The following is a 22213-nucleotide window of genomic DNA, read 5'->3' on the forward strand; positions in this document are numbered from 1 at the left end:
CATAGGGGTCAAATGATTGAAGCAACACCACAGAGCTAAGGGCCAGGGGAAGACTCAGATGTCCTCTGAAACCTATGGACAGGGCACCACTGCCCACTAAGAAAGAGAAACCAGGCAGCAGGTGTGCACCCCGTGCAGGCCAAGTCCCACTGTGATGGCCCACGTGGTGCAGGCACCACCCTCTGTGTTGAGTGCATGCAACATTCGGATCTGAGGTGGGGCCCCTCTGACCCCGTGTCTGATATTTCTGTGTTCCTTACACCCCTAGGCTGTTGTCTCTTCTCACGAAGACTCCTGTATGGTCTTTGTTTCAAGATATTGTATAGTGCAAGGGCCAGGGGTAGGTGCCAGAGCAGTGGTCCCCGGAGCTGTGGTAGGAGCAGCCCAGTGCAGAGGGACCCGAAGTCTCAGAGTGGGTGGCAGGTGGGAAGGTTCACAGGGACTGAGGGAATGGCAGGTGGGAGGGCTCATGGGGGCTGAGTGAGTGGCAGGTGGGAGGGCTCATGGGGGCTGAGTGAGTGGCAGGTGGGAGGGTTCATGGGGGCTGAGTGGCAGGTGGGAGGGTTCATGGGGGCTGAGTGGCAGGTGGGAGGCTCATGGGATTGGTGTTTTCCTCCTGCTGTGCCCAGGGCTGAGTCTGTTCCCTGTGGATTTCTGCAGTGCTCTCACCAGGTCAGTGTGAATGGACTCCTATTTCACAGATAAGGAAAGTGGAGCACAGAGAGGCGGGGTGGGGTGGGGTGGGGTGGTGGTGGTGGTGGTGGTGGCTGGTGCAGCCACACAGGCCACAGCTGCAGAGAGAGCAGGTGCTCACCTGAGCCATGGCCCTCACCCTGCTATCCCCGGGCCCTGCACTGCACCCCAGTGCCCCCACCAGCTACAGTGCAGACAAAGCCCAGGTGTCCCAGCTGCCTGGGAGCCTGACCCCGCCCCTCCCTTCCCACCCTGCTCTTTCCCCTTAGTTCCTGGGAGGCTGCTGGCTGCCAGGTTCCTGCTTCCCAGTGGGACAGGGGCTCCCATCCTACAGGGTCCTACACCAGTCAGCAGAGAATGTGTGGTTGCCACTGAGTGGTCCCAAATGCAGCCTGTGTGGAGCATAGCACACAGACACACACACCTTGGCTGGATCTGTGCCATGTGTTCCTTAAGGAAGCCCTCCCTCTGGGCCCCATCTCCTGAGCCTCAGCTGGCTCGAGGGTAGTCGGGCTCACAGTCCTGTGGTCCTAGTCCCCCTCCCCCGCTTTCCTTCCCTTGGGGCTGCCTGGAACTCAGTCCCATGTGTGGGTGTGCACTGCACACCCCCTGCAAGCCAACCAGACAGGTGTGGGGACCCTCCTGGGGAGGCCAGTGACTGCTGAAGGGTGTGACCACGTGCACACACACAGCAATGGTAGCAAGGCACAGCCCCCAAGGCACACAAGCACAGGAATGCGGGAAGCCATGAGAGAAATGAACTTCACCTTGCTGCTTTCCTCTCTATTAAACAGCCCTTCCTAAGGCCGCCCCAGCCCAGCAGCTCTGCGAAGCAGTGGTGCCACTGTGACTCTGCAGGACAGTCCGCGCCCCCCCACCCCAGCTGATTCAGAACCAGCGACAGGTGACAAAGCTGCTGTTCCTGCCAGGAAGCATGGTTGGTGAGCTGGCCACTACGACCTGGCTGGCTTCAATCCAGGTCATCAGTGGCTCACCGTGCACCCACTGTGCAGTGCGCAATGCTTCTCTGGATCTCAGAGAGCCTGGCTCAGTGCTTCGCTGGCTCTTCCTTCCCTCGAGCGTGCTGGCTTCGGCCACGCTGGCCCTGAGCCCCCTGCTGCTGGTGACCATCCTGCGGAGCCGGCAGCTGCGGCACAAGCCCCACTTCGTGCTGTTGGCCAACATCCTGCTCTCGGACCTGGCCTACGTGGTCCTCCACATGCTCATCTCTTCCAGCACCCTGGGTGGCTGGGAGCTGGGCCGCATCATCTGTGGTCTTCTCACGGATGCTGTCTTTGCTGCCTACACCAGCACCATGCTGTCCTTCACAGCCACCGTGCTGCACACCTACCTGGCCGTCACTCGTCCTTTGCACTATCTCTCCTTCGTGTCCCGCGGGGCCGCGCAGAAAGCTGTGGCCTGCATCTGGCTGGTGGCTTACTGCTTCCCGGCGTTTCTCCTCTGGCTGGGCAAGCGGCAGGACGCCAGGATGGAGGAGCAAGGGGCCTCATGCCACCTACCACTGAGCCTGGGTACTCAGCAGGGCCGTGACGCCTTGGTGGCTGTGACCCACACCTGTATACTGTGCACCCTCTTCCTGTGCACAGCTCTCATCACCTACTGCTTCTGGAAGATCTTCTCAGAGCTCAAGGCATCAGGCACCTGCGGCCAGGGCTGCTCCCGGGCCAGGGGCACCCTGCTCATCCATGTGGTGCTGATGGTGCTGTACGTTAGTGCAGGGCTGGTGTTCTCCTTGGACATCATGCTGACCAAGTACCAGCACATCGGAGCCAGCACGCACCTGTGGCTCCTGACCACCAACAGCCAGGTATTCATGATGCTTCCACGTGCCCTGCTCCCCTATCTGTACGTGCTCCGCTATCGTCAGCTGCTGGGCGTGGTCCGGGGCTACTTCTCACCCGGGAGGCACGAGGACGTCTTTAGCATTTCCCGGAGCTGCCGGGGTCAGTCTGGCAGTCCGAGGTTACAAAGCACGTGTTAAGCGCATGCACCTCTGCGTCTGCCTGCCGTCAGCTCCCTAGGACTGCTACCTGTCATTGTGGACTTCGAAATGATCTCCTTGGATGGTTCCTGACATTTGGACAGTTTCTGAGTAGAGAAAGCTCGCTTCTAGAGACACTGGCATCCTACTTGAAAACCGGAGCGAGGCAGGTGGGGGTCTTAACCTGCACCCCGCTGGCTCCTTCCCCAACCTCCATGACCACTGGGGAAGCATCGTTGCCGACACAGTAGGAGCCTGGGATGCAAGGGCGCAGATCTGCGGAATCTTCAGACCATGAGCCTCCCTCTGGGTGGAGAAGAGAAAGCCTAGGTATAGTGACAGCTGGGAGTGTCAGGGAGACAGCAGGCAAAGCTGGAACCCCGGAAGATGACTCTCTCAAAGGAAGATAAGTGGTAGCCGACCCTTACAGAAGGAGGCAGCAAGGAGCTTGCCTGGGTTAACATTGGTGCTGTGCGGAAGACGAAGAAAATCCTCCAGCGACTCCTCAAGTTCTGCCTTAGACTAGAGCAGGGTTTCAGACATTAGTAGAGGTTGGGACGTTTCTCCTGGGGGATCGGAGCTTCCAGATCGGGCCTCCGAGAATTTCCACAGGAAAAGCCCCCACAGGGAGTGCATGGCACGCAATCGAAGCTTGCAGAACCGCGCAGGGAAATCCAACAGCAGAGAAGGGAGTGAGCAGAATCCATGAGAGAGCAACGTCATATCACAGCTCCTGGAATTCTCATACCCTGGGTGAACATAAAAATGCAATGATTCTATGAGCAGGAGATGATGCATTCTTTAATTTAAAAAAGAATTAAAGAGACCCTAAAAATAAAAATATATAATAACTAGAATTTCAAACTATGGATTGAATTTAATATAAACAGCATGATAGACACAAGTAGAGAGAGAATTTGTAATCTGGGAGACAAGTCCCACAGATTGCTTCAATGCAGCCCAAAGGGACGCAGACAAGAACAACATCCAAGAGGGATGTAGAGACCCTGAAGTCAGCACGGAAGGATGAAAAATCCATTCAGTTTGAGCACATGGCAGAGAAAAAGTGGAAAGGGAAATATTTGAAGACAGAACAGCTGACAAGTTTTCAGGACTGCTGAAGGAGGTCAAGGCTCAGATCCAAGAAACCCAAGTAATCACATGTGAAATAAAGGACAAGCAGCCCACCGGAAGCGTGTCACATGAACGCGCAGAAGACAAAAGGCAAGAGCGAGCAGGGATGTAAGTCCAGGTGAGAGCTGTCAAGTGGCAGCTGAGTTCTCCGAAACAGGAACACCTGCAGCATCCGGAAATCCACTGCCAGTGTGCCGACAGAGTAACCCTACTCACACTTCTTCCTCTTCCTCTCTTCTTCTTCTTTTCAAGATTTACTTACTTTACTTGAAAGTCAGAGTTACAGAGAGGCAGAGGTAGAGAGAGAAAGAGAGATAGAGTGGTCTTCCATCTGCTGGTTCACTCCCCAAATGGCCACAACAGCCAGAGCTGCGCCAATCCGAAGCCATGAGCCAGGAGCTTCCTCCAGGTCTCCCATGTGGGTGCAGGGACCCAAGGACTTGGGCCATCTTCTACTGCTTTCCCAGGCCATAGCAGAGAGCTGGATTGGAAGTGGAGCAGCTGGGACTAGAAATGGTGCCCATATGGGATGCTGACACTGCAGGCGGCGGTTTTACCTGCTATGCCATAGTGTTGCCCCTCACTCTCTCTCTCTCTCTCTCTCTCTCTCTCTCTCTCTCTTTTTTTAATATTTGCGTTGCTTTTTCTAGGATGACTAGAATTGCAGCAACATATGTGTATTTTTAAAAATTTATTTGACAGGTAGAGTTATAGACAGTGAGAGAGAGAGAGAGAGACAGAGACAGAGAGAAAGGTCTTCCTTTCACTGGTTCACTCCCCAAGTGGCCGCTATGGCTGGCGCTGCGCTGATCCGAAGCCAGGAGCTTCTTCCTGGTCTCCCCTGTGGGCACAGGGGCCCAAGCACTTGGGCCATCCTCCACTGCCCTCCCGGGCCACTGCAGAGAGCTGGACTGGAAGAGGAGCAGCTGGGACTAGAACCTGGCGCCCATATGGCATGCCGACTCCGCAGGTGGAGGATTAACCAAGTGAGCCACAGTGCCAGCCCTCCCCCCCACCCTTAATAGGAGAACAGTCTTCCCAGAGCACAAAATGAAGACCACGACAGGACTCTGAGGCTGGAAGACAATATTCCCCATGATACACATCAAAGAAACTTCAATGGATGTATTTTTAGCAGAAGGAAAATTATTCCAGATAAAGTTTGAGATGCATGAAAAAAAATCATGAGAAAACCACTGGAAAGGATGAGTGTAAGTCTGGGCAATCACTGTCTAGCTGATTGTATAAAAGTGATATGGGGTGGAGGGGGCGGCGCTGTGCCACCGCCTGCAGTGCCAGCATCCCATGTGGGTACCATTTCCAGTCCCAGCTGCTCCTCTTCTGATCCAGCTCTCTGCTATGGCCTGGGAAATCAGCAGAAGATGGCCCAAGTCCTTAGGCCCCTGCACCCATGTGGGAGACCTGGAAGAAGCTCCTGGTTCCTGACTTTGGATCAGCTCAGCTCTGGCTATTGTGGCCATTTGGGGAGTGAACCAGCAGATGGAAGACCTCTCTCTCCCTCCCTCCCTCTCTCTGTAATTCTGTCTTTCAAATAAATAAAAATAAATCCTTTTAAAAATAATAATAAAAAAAAAGTGATACATGGGCCGGTGCTGTGATGTAGCAGGCTAAGCTTCCACCTATAGTGCTGGCATCCCATATGGGTACTGATTCAAGTCTTGGCTGCTCCTCTTCCAATTCCACTCCTTGCTAATGGCCTGGGAAAGCAGCAGAAAATGACCCAAATGCTTGGGCCCCTGCCACTCAGGTGGGAGACCTGGAAGAAGCTCCTGGCTTCTGACTTCAGATGGGCCATTATGGCATTTTGGGAAGTAACCAGTGGATGAAGACCTCTCTCTCTCTCTCTGTAACTCTGCCTCTAAAATGGATAAATAAATAAGTCTTTAAAAAAAGTGATACAAATTTCTAATTTGGTGATTCAGAGAAAAAGGGAAGAAGGTATTGTACAATAGTAGCAAATGTGTTGGAAAGGTATAATTATACTTGAACTATTTCCAAGTTCCAGTAGTCTTTAAACAAAGATAGATATATTAACCTAAGATTTGTTAAGCATGTATGTTAAAATGTCTGAGGCAAACCACTAATGACTAGACAAAAAGAGGTGATTTTGTGAATAATCTAAGGAGCAAATAAAATCAGTAAAAAAAAAAAGTCACCTGAAATAGGGTAAGAAAGATAAAAAACAATATAGAAAAATCAGGCCAAATAAAAAGCATAGAATAATATGATAGAATCTAAAGTGCAAATTTAAATACAGTTGGGGGCCAGCGTTGTGGCGTAACATATAAAGCTACCTCCTTGGTGCTGGCATCCCATATGGATGACAGTTCTACTCCTGGCTGCTCCACTTCCAATTCTGCTCCCTGCTAATGGCCTGGGAAAGCAGCAGAAAATGGCCCAAGTGTTTGCGCTCTTATACCCATGCAGGAGACCTGGATGAAGCTCCTGGTTCCTGGTTTTGGCCTGGCCCAGCTCTAGCTGTTGTGGCCATCTCGAGTGTGAACCAGCAGATGGAAGATCTCTTTCTGTATCTGTTTTTCCCTCTCTCTGTAACTCTGACTTTCAAATCCATCAATAAAACTTAAAAATTTAAACACAATAAAAACAGTAAATTTAAATGTACTAAAATATGATGGTGGGAAGAAAAATATTGCCAATTCTCTTTTAAATCAGATGTGTATCATTTATAAGAAATTGTCCTAAACAAATGCCAGAGAATGATTGGAAGTAAGAAAATCAACTAGAAAACAGTAGCACAGTGGGTTAAGTCCTGCTTGCAACCCAGGGATCCCATTTCAGAGTGCAAGTTTGAGTCCTGGCTGCCTTGTTTCTGATCCAGCTTCCTGCTAGTGTACCTGGAAAGACAGTGGATGATGGCTAGAGCACTCAGGCCATGTAGGGGACCCAGATGGAGTTCCTGGCTCATGGCTTTGGCCTGACCCAACCCTGCATGTGGTGGGCATTTGGGGAGTGAGCCAACAGATGGATCATCTTTCTCTCTTTCTTTTTTTCCCCTCTCTGACTTTCAAAAAGGAAGTCAGGTATTCTATAAAGGGAGGGGTGACCTTGAGTATCCAGGTGGACCCAAGGCAATCTCAAGGGCCCTAACAATGGAAATATGAAAGCAGGGAGGGGGTGTGTGAGAGAGGGAGCTGTGACTACGATGGAAGCTATAAATGACAGGGAAATGGATTTTCCCCTTGATGTAAGCTTGGTTAAGACCCAGTTTTTACTTCTGCTCTTCAGGATTGTAAGATAATAAATGCCTGTTGTTTGAAGCCACTGTGTTTTTGGTTATCTGTTAGAGTAACCACAAGAAACTAAAGCTGTGGTCCTGGTTTGATGCCCTTATTTGCTCCCCACGGTGTCATAGCTACCAACAGATTCATCCTGGGCTTGCTTGGTTGCTGCAACAGGTTTCCAAGAGAGCACAAGTGCCTGGGGTTGGGAACTGGCAAGCCACTGCCTCTGCTGCATCCTACCGGACAAAGATGGTGAGGAAACAATAGGCTCCGCCTCTTGATTGGGCAGGGGTAGACTTCCAAGGTCACATTGCAAGGACAAGGTGGGGTTGGTGTGGCAATGACTTTGGTTAAAAATGCAAGGTTAAAAATGCCCTTTCTCCAGCAATGACATCCCCAGAGAAACACTTGTTCATGGATGCCATGCTCAAAGCACTATTAGTTAAAGATGGGAAACACCCCCAAAGGACCATCAGTGAATGAATGGGCAGATGCATTCTACAATATTCGTGCAGCCGAATACCATAACATTGAAAAATGAATGAGAAATGATACACATGAACACGGGTGCATCTCATAAGTATTTTGTTGGAAAAAGACAAGACACAGCAGAATTCCATCTTTCTGGTTTTCACTAACATAGAATGCACAGAAAGAGGAAGTTTAAACAGCAGGTGGGTTGGCAACATGTGCATATGTGGGTTCCATGAACTGGAGTGTGTGCCCCCAACTTCATATGTGAAGTCCTATGCTCTGGTGTGAAGGGGTTAATTAAAGTTAAATGAGGTCATAAGAATGAGGCTGGTGGCTTCATGGGTGTGGGTTTGGGCAGAGCAGGTGCAGCTGCAAGGAGGAGCTGGCGACTTCAGCTTCTTTTGCAACTACCTCCTTGCCTGCATCAAGCTTAGGTCAATCAGTGTAAGCATTTCTTAGGTAACTGGTGTTGACCTGAGGGTCAGAATGTATTTAAGGAGGTAAAGGTCCGGACATAAACAAGATTTCCCTCTCCTCTGAGGGGGTCCATCTGTAGCCACGTGGACAGTAGAGTTCTGAGCACTCCCGAGATATTCTCAGAGCTGGAACACTCCTCCTCCCTGGCTGCTGGTGTTGCCAGGCAACGCCACTCAGGAATAGCAGGGAAGTGCTCCCGCTGAGGACCTGGAGACAGCAGCCAGTAACGACAAAGCAGGGGCAGCTGTGTGGTCATTGCATATCACCTTCCTGAGCAGCAAGGCTGTCCTCACCACGCTCTGTGGTCACAAGTGCAGGCTGCAGTCTCCTCCAGCTAGCAGCTGTGGTGGCCCTGTGGTTCAGCTTGGGTGAGGGCTCTGCAGACTTCCTGGTGCTTCAAGCCGACCCAAGAACTTTCAATATCTCATTAAACCACACTCAGGAGGATTATGTTGCATGTGCTCGGGAACATGGGTTTGTACAGAATTTGGTACAGGAAGTGGAGTTTCTACAAGGGTTTAAACAGTCAACGAAGACTTGAGGGGCTGACATAGTAGCATAGCATGTAAAGCCACTACCTGCCATGGCAGCATCCCATTTGGGCACCAGTTCAAGTCCTAGCTGCTCCACTTTCAATCCAGCTCCCTGCTGATGCTCTTGGGAAAGCAGCAGTATACTTGGGCCCCTGTCACTCACATGGGAGACATGGATGGAGCTCCTGGCTTCAGACTGCTGCAGCCCCAGCCTTTGTGGCCACTTGGGGAGTGAACTAGCAGCTGGAAGCCCTCTCTTCTCTGTCTGCCTGTAACTCTTTCAAATAAATACATAAATCTTAACAAAAAGAAGATCTGAACTCCCAGGAAGCTCTGGTCTGAAGACACCACATTGTAAACCAGATACTTCTGTCTGGCAACTCATGAATTTAATACAGTCCCAATCAATACTTGTAGCAATATTCTCTCACAAATAACCAACAGAGGTAATCAGAGACATTCTGAAAAGGAAGAGGAAGGAGTGGGCACTGGCTCAGCTAGATAAATAAAAACTGGTGCTAGTGCCTGAAAAGCCAGACACACAGAAGGAACTGGGAAGGTCAGAAATAGCTTCAAAGCCTCTGGCACACAGGTGATGGAGTTGCCGTCTCCCACACTTCTCCCTGTGGCTCTGCGCTGGGACTGTGCAGAGTGCTCTTCACCAGCCCAGAGGCTCCCTAAGGAGGCGGGAGGTAACACACTTTCCTTCCTGCGAGCATCCAAGTCATCAGGATAAACCCTATTTTAAGGTCATATTCTTAAAGCCTCAAAATGAATGCAAAAATCCATGATAAACAGAATATCAATTTTTTAACTAAGGATAAGATCTGTATTACTGATTTCTTCTTTCACCTTGGGCTCCAATATGATTCCACTCAGCGTCGGAGGATATTTGGAAGAAAACTGAACACCCCCAGAATGGAAATGAATGAAGGTTTTAAAGATTAACTGATGGATCAGTTGATTTTAAAGGCAGACTGACACAGAAAGATGGACACACACACACACACACACAGAGGGGCTGGAGAGGAGAGACAGGGAGAGATCTTCCACCTGATAATTAATTTCCCAAGTGACCACAACGACAGGCAGCCAGGTATGGGCCAGGCTGAAGCTGGAAGCCAGGAATTTCATCTGGATCTCCCATGTGGGTGGCAGACACCCAAGTGATGTGTCTTTTTTTAATCCAGGCTCTTGTCTCCCACAGAGATATAAACACCAAGTGGAGACTGGCATTGTGTGCAAGCAAAAAGAGTTTATTTGGTAGTGAGGGATACAGTCACATGCGTATATGGGCTGCCCTGCACAGAGCAATACACACCAGGAGTAGCCAAAGAGTTGTCTGTGAACTAGGGAGGAAAGACAAATTGAAGATGGTACCTGTGATAGGGAAGTCTGTTTCGCAACAGGAGGGTGAGAGAATGGAGATTCTCATTCAAGTGACAAAAAGACTGGGGCAGAACCTCCAAGTGAGTTTCAAGGTGAAAAGAAAGCTCTCCCAGCTTCCATCTCCTTTTATCTATTACATGAGCAAGTCTCAGATGCAACAGATGCATCATGGAAAGGTAGAGGTTTTTGATTGACAAGTAGGGTACATGGGCTGGGGGTGTTTGGCTTGTGACTTTCAGCTCTACAGACCTAACTAGCAGCTTGCCTCATTTATCCAGCTCCACAGACCTAACCTGCTCCCTGCTTATTTATTCTGCATCACAAGTATGTGGGCCATCTTCTGCTGCCTTCCCTGGGGCATTAGCATGAAACTGGTTCAGAAGTGTAGTAGCTGGGACTGGAACCAGCACTCCAGTCTGGGACACTGGTGTTGCAAGTGGTGGCTTAACCTGAAGGTTTTGAGACTTAGGAAATTATGGAAGCTGAAGATGAAAAGTTCTTGGGGCTGGCACTGTGGCATAGTGGGCTAAGCTTCCGCCTATAGTACTGGCATCCCATATGGGCACTGGTTCTAGTTCCGGCTGCTCCACCTCTGATCCCGCTCTCTGCTATGGTCTGAAAAAGCAGTAGAAGACGGCCCAAGTCCTTGGAATCCTGTACCCACATTGGAGACCTGGAAGAAGCTCCTGGCTCCTGGCTTTGGATCAGCCCAGCTCTGGCCATTGCAGCCAATTGGGGAGTGAAGCAGTGGATGGAAGATCTTTCTCTCTGTCTCCCCTTCTCTCTGTCTGCAGCTCTATCTTTCAAAAAAAATCTTTTAAAAAAACTCTATAAAAAAAAAGAAAGATGAAAAATTCTCAAACTAAAGAATCTCTTGAGCAGCCAGGGCCAAAAAACAAACAAACAAACAAAAAACCCACAACACAACACCACCTCAGTCTTTTAATAGGTGTGTAGTGGTGTCTATCTAACATGTTTTTAATTTACATTTCTCTGATGATGTGATGTCAAACTTCTTTCTCTCTGCCCATTCACCATCTGTATATCTTCTTTGGAGAAGTATCCATGCAAACTTTCACCCATTTTTAATAGTGTTTCTTGACTTGTTATTGCTGAGTTCTGAGAGACTTTTATGCATGTATTCTGAATGCCAGTCTTTTATGAGATACATGATTTGCAAATATTTTCTCTCTGTCTGTGGCTTATGTTCTATGTTCTCAATAATGCCTTTTTAAGAAAAGATTTATTTATTTACCTGAGAGGCATAGTTACAGACAGGGGGAGGGAGAGAAAGAGAGAGAGGTTTTCCATCCACTTATTCACTCTCCAAATGGCTGCAACAGCTGGAGCTGAGCTGATCAGAAGCTAGGAGCCAAGAGCTTCTTCCAGGTCTTCCACATGGGTGCAGGGGCCCAAGCACTTGGGTCATCTTCCACTGCTTTCCCAGGCCATAGCAGAGAGCTGGATCAGAAGAGGAGCAGCTGGGACTTGAACCAGCACCCACATGGGATGTTGGTACCACAAGTGGATGGATGCTCAAGCTACTGCAGCATAGTGCTGGCCCCTTAATATTGTCTTCAAAAGCAGTTGTCCTTAATTTTGGTGGAGTTCAATGGTCTATTTTTCCTTTTATGGATGGTGTGTTTGTTGTATTTAAGAACTCATCTGACCCAAGGTTAGAAAGAGTCCCTTCCTGTTGTCTTTCACATGTTTTTAGAGTTCAGGTTCTACGTTTAGGTGTATGATCCACTTGGGGTCAAATTTTTACATTTGGTAAAGTATGGATCAACGTTTTTTATTTTTTATTTTTTTTGGATTTTTCGGTTTGGGTACATGGACATCCAGTGCTTCCAGCACCAGTATCCTTTCTCCACTAAACTACCACATTGAAGGTGAATTGACCGTACATGTATGGCGTGCTTCTTAGCTTTCTACTTTGTTCTATTGATCTCTTTATCTATGTTGATGTCAGCACAAACATAGTGTTGATTACTGCAGCTCTGTGTTAACTCTTGATGCCAAGTAGGGTCGTCCTCCAACTTTTTACTTGTTTTTCAAACTTTTTGGCTATTTTACATCCTTTGCATTTCCACATGAAGTTTACAATTGGCTTGTACCAGAAAAAGCCCACTAGAATTTTTTTAAAAAATGATTTATTTATCTGAAAGCCAGAGAGAGAGGGAAACACCCCCCCACACACACACACACACAGAGAGAGAGAGAGAGAGAGAGAGAAAGAATCTTCCATATGGTGGTTCATTCCCCAAATGTCTACAACAGCTAGGGCTGGGCCAAACTGAAGTTAGAAATGAGGAACTTCGCCTGGGTCATCCCATGGGTTGACAGGAACCCAAGTTCTTGAGCTATCGTTTGCTGCCTTTCCAGGCACATTAGTAGGAAGCTGGATCAGAAGCAGAGGTAGGACTTGAATCAGGCAATCCAATATGGGATGCTGGTATCCCAAGCAGTGGCTTACCCAACTGTGCCACAATGTCTGAACCATTCCCTTCTCCCACCTAAGTATTTTATGTACACTTTTTGAAGATGAATGGAGATGCCCCAAGCTCAAACCACTTGTTTTATATCCTCATTTCTCCTGCCTCATGCTCTAAGGATGGATCTGATCATTTTTAAATTCCCTGTTTTCTTTCTTTTTTAATAAAAGATTTATTTATTTATTTGAAAGACAGATTTACAGAGAAGCAGACAAATACACACACACACACACACAGAGAGAGAGAGAGCGCGTGAGAGAGAGAGGTCTTCCATCCACTGGTTCAATCCCAAGTGGTCGCAACAACCTGAACTGGGTTGATCTGAAGCCAGGAGCCAGGAGCTTCTTCCAGGTCTCCCATGGGGGTGCAGGTTCCCAAGGACTTGGGCCACCCTCTGCTGCTTTCCCAGGCACATCAGTATGAAGCCAGATCAGAAATGGAGCAGCTGGGGCTTGAACTGGTCCCCATATGGGATGGTGGTGCTGCAGGCTGGGACTTTAACCCACTGTGCCACAGCACTGGCTCCCCAAACCCCTGCTTTCTTAGGAGGGCTGCTTAAGGCTTTGTAGCACAGCCAGAGAGAACTCGGCAAAAACTCCCAGTCCTGCAACATGGGCATACACAGAAGAAAACAAGCTTAACATGCAACACCAGAGATGGGACCATGACTAGAATTTGCATGATGGAGGTTTTTCAGAAACAAGCAGTCAGTGGGACTGGCACCGTGGTCTAGCACCAGGATCCCATATGGGTGCCAGTTTGAGTCCTGGCTGCTCCATTTCCAATCCAGCACCCTGCAAATGCACCTGGGAAAGCAGCAGAAGATGGCCCAAATAGTTGGGCTCCTGCATCCACGTGGGAGACCCAGATGAAGCTCCTGGCTCCTGGCTTTAGCCCAGGTCCAGCTCTGGCTGTTGTGGCCATTTGGTGAGTGGACCAGCAGATGGATATCTCTCTCCTTCTCTCCCTCTCTAACTCTGTCATTCAAATAAATAAACAAATCTTAAACAACCAAACAAAAGAAATAAGCAGTCCTTGATTGGGGAGCTCTGTGCAGCAGCCCAGTTCGGTAATGTTGTCCATAAATCCATAAACGTCCCTGTTCCCAGGCCTTCCAGTCAGATCCTGTCTCACCAGCCTTTCTGTCTATCAGCTTTTCCCACCATAAAACTTTCTCCCAAGGGGAGATAGATTTGAACCATGCCCTGTGCCTCCTTTACTGGTTGGCCATACAAATAGAATATTTCTTTTTCTCCAAAGACTGATGTCACATACTAGCCTTTGCCAGTGACAAGCAGCAAACCCACCTCATCCAGTAACAAGTTTACAGAGTAAAATTATCAAAACAAAGCTAGATTCTGAAGTGAGCATGGATTTAATAGGGCCCATGCGAAGGAGGTGCTCTAAACCCTAATTTTCACTAGGGTCTCAAAGTGAACCCATCTCTGTTAGAAAAAGACAAGTAGGAGAAGTCAGCAGAGAGCAGAAAGGGGTCAGAAATGTAACAAAAAACACGGAAAGTAGCAAATATAGAAATAAATATAAATTAATTCAGAAATGTCAGTAGTACAGTGTCTGTCAGAGTGCTTTATTTGTCTATATCATTATCTGTCTACAATACATGTGTGTGTTTGTGTACAACTATGGGTGAATGTGTGTGACTTGTTTATTTCAACCATATTAACCAGACTGATTTGTACACAGAGAAAAAAAAACCATAAATCCACTTATATTTTTCCATCATCCAAATACAACTACTTTTTAAAAAAATATTTATTTATTTGTTTGTTTTAAAAGGCAGAGTTATAGAGAGTGAGCAAGAGGGAGAGGGAGAGGGAGAGAGAGAGAGAGAGAGACCTTCTATCTGCTGGTTCACTCCCCAAATGTCCACAATGGCTAGAGCTGGGCCTGTCTGAAGCTAGGAGCCAGGAGATTCTTCTGGGTCTCCCATGTGAGTGCAGGGACCCAAACACTTGGGCCATCTTCTGCTGCTTTTCCCAGGCTATTAGCAGAGAACTGGATTTGAAGTGGAGCAGCCGGGACACAAATCAGTGCCCATGTGGGATGCTGGGGTCCCAGGTGGGGCTTTAGCTGCTGCTTCACAGCGCCGGCCCCTACAAACATTTTTAATGCTTTAGTATACATTCTTCAAATCATTGTGAGGAATATATTTATTTTACAGGATCAAAAGCAGATGGTATGTATTTTTTCTAAACAAGTTTCTATTTAGAAACATTTCATGACTATTTTCCCATGTTATATTTCCAAAGGCTGCATAATTTCCCACTGTATGCACATACCAAAGTTTATTGAATCGTGATCTGTTCAGGGGGCTAGAAAGCTATGTTTTCTTTTAGACTGCATTATAAACAACACTATCATAATATACTCCAGTTTTTCTGTACTCTGATGGTTTCCCAGTTCCTTAACTTGCTTTACTTTTCTCTCAAACCATTTGCTTATCATCAACCAAATTACTGCATAGTTACTTTATTAGGTGCTTACCTCTCCCATTCAAAATACAAGTCCATGGAAGAAAGAGATTTTTTTTTAAAAGATTTATTCATTTATTTGAAAGGCAGAGTTACAGAGAGGGAGAGGCAGAGAGAAAGGTTTCCATCCATCGGTTCACACCCCAAATGGCTCCAACAGCCAGAGCTGCACCAATCTGAAGCCAGGAGCCAGGATCTTCCTCTGGATCTCCCAAATGGGTGCAGGGGCCCAAGCCTTTGGGCCATTTCCTACTGCTTTCCCAGGCCACAGCAGAGAGCTGGATTGGAAGAGGAGCAGCTGGGACTAGAACCGACGCCCATATGGGATGCCAGCACCGCAGGTGCCCGATTAACCTACTGACTGGCCCCTGAAGGCAGAGCGTTTTATTCCGCCTATTTGTACTGGCGAGAACAGTGCTCACGATGCAACAGTCACCAAAAGAAATCTGTGTTGCCTGTGTGGATGGATGGCTAGATTACACGGCAGAAACAGGGATTAGAGCAAGGTAATAAAATCCTGGGAAAATGGGGCCAACCAAGCCGAATGCCTTAAGGGAAAGAAGAAGGACAGACAAGGTTTGCGGGAGTGCTCTCGGCGATCAGGAGACAGTGTTGTGCGTGCGGGTGCTCGGTGTGGGCTGAGGCTGGGGCTCTGTGCTCCCTGCTCAGAATCCCCACTTGTTGGAGAAAATGACCCAACCATTTTCAGATCTGAACACTTTGCTACCCAGGCCCTTCTTGAGCTGTTCTGCAGTATTTGTTTCCCAGTGTTTAAGGGCATGGTTGTTAATAAGAGTAATAAAAACAAGAACTGAAGCTAAGCTGAGAGTTCGGGAATAAACTTAAAAAAAAAAAAAGATTTATTTATTTGAAAGTTAGTGGGGCCGGCGCTGTGGTGCAGTGGGTTAAAGCCCTGGCCTGAAGCTCCAGCATCCCATTTGGGTGCCGGTTCTAGTCCTGGCTGCTCCTCTTCTGATCCAGCTCTCTGCTATGGCCTGGGATAGCAGTAGAAGATGGCCCAAGTCATTGGGCCCCTGCACTCACATGGGAGACCCGGAAGAAGCTCCTGGCTTTGGATCAGCACAGCTCCAGCTGTTGCAGCCATCTGGGGAGTAAACCAGCGGATGGGAGACCTCTCTGTCTCTACCTCTCTCTGTAACTCTTTCAAATAAATAAAATAAATCTTAAAATAAAGAAAGAAAGTGAGAGGGAGAGAGAGAGAGAGAGAGAGAGATCTTCTATCCATTGATTTACACACCAAATGGCTACAATGGCTAGCACTGGGCCAGGCCAAAACCAGGAGTCAGGAGCTTCACCCAGGTCTCCTACATGGGTACAGGGGCCCAAGATTTGGTCCATCTTCCACTCCTTTCCCAGGTGCATTAGGAGGGAACTGGAATGGAAGTGGAGCAGCTGGGACTTGAACCAACACTCATATGGGATGCTGGCATCACAGGCGGCAGCTTTACCCACTATGCCACAATGCAAGCCCCCCATAAACTTTGAAAAAGAATTAATATTTTTTAAAAAGTAGACTATGACAAAGCCACAGGGAGCAGAACAAAGTAGTACTAGCATACTGACAGACACATAGACCAGACCAATGGAACAGAAGAAAGAACCTGCAAACTAACCTTCCCACATGTGGTCAGGTGATTTTCTTTTTTTTTCCCAGTCACAAACCAATATTTATTTTTATGAAGAACAGGCCCTGCTTTTAAAACAACCAAACAAAATAACCTATAGTCTATACCCACCCAGGCGTATTATACCTTGTAGACAATTTATTTTTTTTATTTTCAATTATCTTTAATACAGAAGATCAATTTAGTATATATTAAGTAAAGATTTCAATGGTTTGCACCCACACAGAACATAAAGTGTAAAATGCTGTTTGAGTACTAGTTATAGCATTAATTCACATTGAACAACACATTAAGGACAGAGATCCTACATGAGGAGTAAGTGCACAGTGACTCCTGTTGTTGACTTAACAAATTGACATTCTTGTTTATGGCGTCAGTAATCTCCCTAGGCTCTAGTCATGAGTTGCCAAGGCTATGGAAGCCTTTTTGAGTTCGCCAACTTCGATCTTATTTAGACAAGGTCATAGTCAAAGTGGAGGTTCACTCCTCCCTTTAGAGAAAGGTACCTCTTTCTTTGATGGTCCATTCTTTCTCCTGGGATCTCACTCGCAGAGATCTTTCATTTAGGTTTTTTTTTTTTTTTTTTTTTTTTTTTTTGCCAGAGTGTCTTGGCTTTCCATGCCTAAAATACTCTCATGGGCCCTTCAGCATTCAGATTTTTTAAAAAAGATTTATTTATTTATTTGAAAGTCAGTTACACACAGAGAGAAGAGTCAGAGAGAGAGAGAGAGAGAGAGAGAGAGAGAGAGGTCAAGAGGTCTTCCATTTGCTGGTTCACTCCCAAACTGGCCACAGTGGACGGAGCTGCGCCATTCCAAAGCCAGGAGCCAGGAACTTCCTCTGGGTCTTCCCATGCGGATGCAGGGGCCTAAGGACTTGGGCCATCTTCCATTGCTTTCCCAGGCCATAGCAGAGAGCTGGATGGGAAGTGGAGCAGCTGGGTCTTGAACCAGCACCCATATGGAATGCTGGCACTGCAGGCGGTGGTCCACCTACTATGCCACAGAGCCAGTCCCTCAATTTACTTTCAAATAGGGTGCCAAGTCCATCCAACAGGAAAAGGCAGCCTTTTCCACAGTGGTGCTGGGAAAAGTGGGTATCCACATGCGAAAGAATGCAGCCGAACCCCTACCTCACACTGGAGACAAAAATGAGTGCAAAGTGGACCAAAGACCTAAAAGTGAGAGCTAATATTGATAGAACATGTAGAGGAAGACATAGCGGGAAATGTTTATGACATCAGATTTTGCAAGAATTTTTCGATATGACAACAAAAGCACAGGCAGCAATGCAAAAAATAGATGTGTTGGACATCATCACAATGAAAAACTCAACAGACACTATTCACAGCCCACAGCGTAGGAAAAGATGCCTGCAACTTATGCATCAGAGCAGAGTGATACCTAGAACATATTAAAAACTCTGACAACAGCAAAAGGACAAGCAAGCTGACAAAGAGTTTGAGTGGACATTTCTCCAAAGAATATGTCCGATTTCCCAATAGGCACATGAAGAGGAACTCAAGATCACTAATCATTAGGAAAATGCGAACCAAAACCAATGGTACACCATCACACACATGATAGGATGGCTACTATTTAAAGAAATAGCAAGTGTGGGCAACAATGAGAAGCAATTGGAATATTTGTACATGCTAATGAGAATGAAAATGGTGCAAGCCCTGTTTAAAACATTATTATGGGGACTCAAAAAAATTAAACACACAGAATTATCCTGCGAGCCAGCAATGGCACTGGCAGGTTTGTAACCCAGAGAACTGAAAGCAGGAACTTGAACAGCACTTACGCACCATAGAAGCATTTTTCACAAAAGGTGGGAACAACTCACATGTACCCTGACAGACAAACGAACCAAAAAATGTGATTTACACATACAATGGAATATTGTGTTGCCTTAAAAAGGAAGGAGATTCTGACACATGGTACAACATAAATGAACCTTGAAACCATTATGCTAAGTGAAATATGCCAGTCACCAAAGAACAAATGCTACACGATTTCACTTATCTAACATACCTAGAGTAAATAGTCAAATTCATAGTGAAACAAAGTAGAATAGTGGTTACCTCCAGCCAGGAAGAGTAGAGAGTGGAGTTATTATGCAGTGGATGCAGAGTTTCTAATTGGGATGATGAAAATGTCTTAGGAATAGATAGTGGTGAAGATTGTACAATAATGTGAATGTACTTAATGCCACTGAATTGCACACATAAATGGGTCAAAATGGTAAATTTTATATCATACTTACTTTGCTATGACAATAAAAAGAGGGTGGGCATTTGATGCAGTGGTTAAAATATGACTTTGGATGCCTGCACCCTATAGCAGAGTGCCTGAGTTCAACTCCCACCTTCATTTCTGATTCCAGATTCCTGCCAACGCATACCCTGAGAGGCAGAAGGGGACAACTCAAGTTTTGGGGTCCCTGCCATCATATGGCAGACCTGGATTGAATTCCTGGCTCCTGGCTATGGTCTGGCACAGCCTTGGCTATAGTGGGCATTTGAGGAGTGAACCAGTAGATGGAAGATCTCTCTCTCTCTCTCTCTCTCTCTCTCTCTCTCTGCCTCTGCTTCTCCATAACTCTGCCTTTCAAATAAAAATAAATCTTAAAAAAATTAGTATTGTGAAAAAAACTGTGCATGGTTTTCAAAAAAAGTTTGTGCTAAATAAGCTTATCTTTTAATTCCATTTCCCCTTAAGTTTTCAAAGTGTCCTTGGATTTTCTTGTTACCCCAAAGTAAGAATGTTTTCACATTTTCTGAAAGGACAAATAGAAGGCTTAGATCAATAACAATCTGACCACTGCAAAAAAGCAATTCTCTCTCATTGGAAGAAGCAGATTCCATAATTATCCTCATTACTATCTTATTCCATAAGAAATATTTAAAGGTTCCTCAATCCAAAAGAAGAGAGAACATAATGAGAGGCTAGCATGCATTAATCTTTTTTTTTTTTTAAAGATTTTATTTATTTATTTGAGAGGCAGAGTTAGAGAGAGAGCGAGAGTGAGAGCGAGAGCGAGAGAGAGCTCTTCCATCCGCTACTTCACTCCCCAAATGGCCGCTCGGCTGGAGCTGGGCCGATCTGAAGCCAGGAGCCAGGAGCTTCTTCTGGGTCTCCCACGCAGATGCAGGGGCCCAATAACTTGGGCCATCCTCTACTGCTTTCCCAGGCCACGGCAGAGAGCCAAATGCGCCACTTCTGCGTCCTTTCTCTCACCCCTCCCAGATGGTGCTCCGCTCTGCCAGAAGCCCCTGATGCAATCTGCCCCTCACAGCCCCATACTCCAGCCCTCACGCCTGCTGAACCCCCGGCACCCCCGCTCCCTGCTCCAGCCACTTAATCCACACCTTGTCCTTGCTTGCCACCCCAGTCCTGGGCACTGCATTCAGTGTGTGGAGCCCTGTCCCCGGCTCTGTGGCAGGGGCTGTGTCCCCACAGCGTTTCTGCTCCTCCCTCCAGGACCACAGTAGGGCCCAGCGCCAGCAGACCCCACACAGAAGCTCTCTGGAGGGGAAGTGCCTTTTTCAAACCTGTTACTGACATAATCAAGCCCAAGAAAGGCACATAAAGAAGGTTCTGGAAGAAGCCGCCTGGCTTCTGCCTCCCTGGCCTGCACCTTCTTCCAACACCTGCTCCGAATCCTGGGCAGGACCAGGGATTGGGGTCTGCGGCTGGCTGCGGCGGGTGGGGTGGGGGCGGCGTACCCACACCTGCTCGCTTCCAGGAGTTGGGAGCTCAGTGGGGCCGCAGAGCGGACGGGAGAGCGAGGGATGCAAACCTTCAGCTCCGCAGAGAGGCAGAGACACCGAGAAACCCACACAAAGCGAGAGGGAGCGAGGGCCGGGCGGCGGCCGCCCTCCCTCTCTCCCGCCCTCCCGTCGCAGCCCACTCCCGAGTCCAGCGCGCCGCACCTCGCCCAGCCCTGCGCCAGTCGCCACGTCCCGCAGGCTGCCGGCCCGGCCCCGCCCCTGCCGTCACCCTCGGCGGCTTTAACCCTCGCCTACCCGCCCCCCGCGCCGCCGCAAAGCCCCTAGAGCGGCTGCGGGTGGGCGCGGACACGCCGCCTCCCTCCGCCCTGCCCGCCGCGCGGCGCCGGGAGCTGACCGTGGTGCTGAGCGCGCGGCTTGGGCTCGGACGCGGCGCGCAGGGCCCCGTCCCGGCCGCGCCCTGCCGCACTCCTGGCCTCCAAGCGGTAAGTCGCCGGGGCCCCGAGAGGCTGCATGGGACCCGGCCGCGCGGATGTGGACTTTGGAGGTGGGGGGAGGGGAGGATTTGGGAATATTTGTGCTTTCTGTCGCGCGATGGGCGGCCCCACGCAGGACCCGGGGTCGGCACCCTCTCCACTCCTTGGTGCCCAGCGGAGATGGTGCTGATGAGGGTGGGGCTTGGGAGTGGTGACCCTTGGGGTATGAGCTAAGGAAGGGGAGAAACCCTTCGGGGATTGGGGAAGGCCCATCTTCCTGTCCCCCGCAGGGAGGCCCAGGGGCTTCCTCCGAGGAGGTGGGCTGGGACCTTCGCTCCCCAAAGGCCCTTTGTCTTCCAATGTGGGGGTTGGGTGGCTCTCTGATGCTCTCATCCTAGATTCTATTTCTGCTTTATACTCCACCCCCACCCCTGAACGCGGGAGCATTCCCTTCCTACAATGGCCTCACTCCATCCACCCGATGACAAGGCAAGGCTCCTACGGAGGTGCACTACTGCCCTATGGCCTGCACCCCACCCCAGTCTGCAGGAAGTCCTTGGGCGGAGCTCCCTCCCACACCTGCACTTTCTTAGCACCATGCCTACCTTTGTATTTCACTGTTGTGATCTTCCTGGGTATTGGGGGTGGGACAGGGAAAGGCATAGCAAATACTGAAACTATTAGCCTTGAAGTTCTCGGAACGCTCCTCCTGCTGCTGTCTTCCTGCAGGGGTTTTATTTTGCCCCCTGGAATCTGACACCAGGTCACTTCTCGTTGAAAGGGAAAGAAAGGCATCAAGTTACCTTCTCCACAGGAAGAGGAAGTCCTAGGCAGCTGAGCCAGTTACCCAGCTTGTAGAAAAGTAGCCTGTAGCTGACTTCATTTGCTCAATTTGCAGTAAGTCCACATCCTGGTGTGTGCATGGAGGCGAGAGGTGCCTGGACAGACACTGGCATCTCTGCTCCCACCTTCTCTCTGCTGGACTCTGCTTCTGCTTCTGCACCGCCTCCTCGTGCTTGTTCTTTACTTTCCATTTTGGCCTGGAGCTGGCGTCACCTGTGAACATTCAGACTCAGGCCATGTCACGCCCTTGATGGATGACTCCCCATGGCTCATAGAATGTAGGCCAGGTCTCCCCGCCCAGCCAGTCTGCCAAGCAGCTCGGGCTGTTTTTCATATCTCTCCATACTAGGGCATTTCAAAAAGCTTGTGGAAAATGAAATTACAAGATAAATTTACTTTTCAATGCAGAAAGATTTCAAAATCCATCCAGAGACAGGGTCTTCAAAAAGTTCATGGAAAATGTGCATTATGAAAACACCATGCATGGACGGGCAAGTTTTTTGGGGAATGAAATAAGCTTATCTTTTGATTCCATGTCCACAACTTTTAAAGAGCACTCTCCT

The 22213-nt window shown here is 48.4% G+C and overlaps 1 protein-coding gene across 1 annotated transcript; it reads left to right on the plus strand.

Moving 5' to 3' along the window:
* The first annotated feature begins 1627 nt into the window (after positions 1-1627).
* On the plus strand, positions 1628-2695 carry GPR148 (G protein-coupled receptor 148). The gene has a single exon (XM_062195718.1). The coding sequence runs from the start codon at positions 1628-1630 to the stop codon at positions 2693-2695; it is 1068 nt and encodes a 355-aa protein (XP_062051702.1).
* The last annotated feature ends 19518 nt before the right edge of the window (positions 2696-22213 follow it).

Source organism: Lepus europaeus, chromosome 1, assembly GCF_033115175.1.
Source record: "Lepus europaeus isolate LE1 chromosome 1, mLepTim1.pri, whole genome shotgun sequence".
NCBI classification, from domain to species: domain Eukaryota; kingdom Metazoa; phylum Chordata; class Mammalia; order Lagomorpha; family Leporidae; genus Lepus; species Lepus europaeus.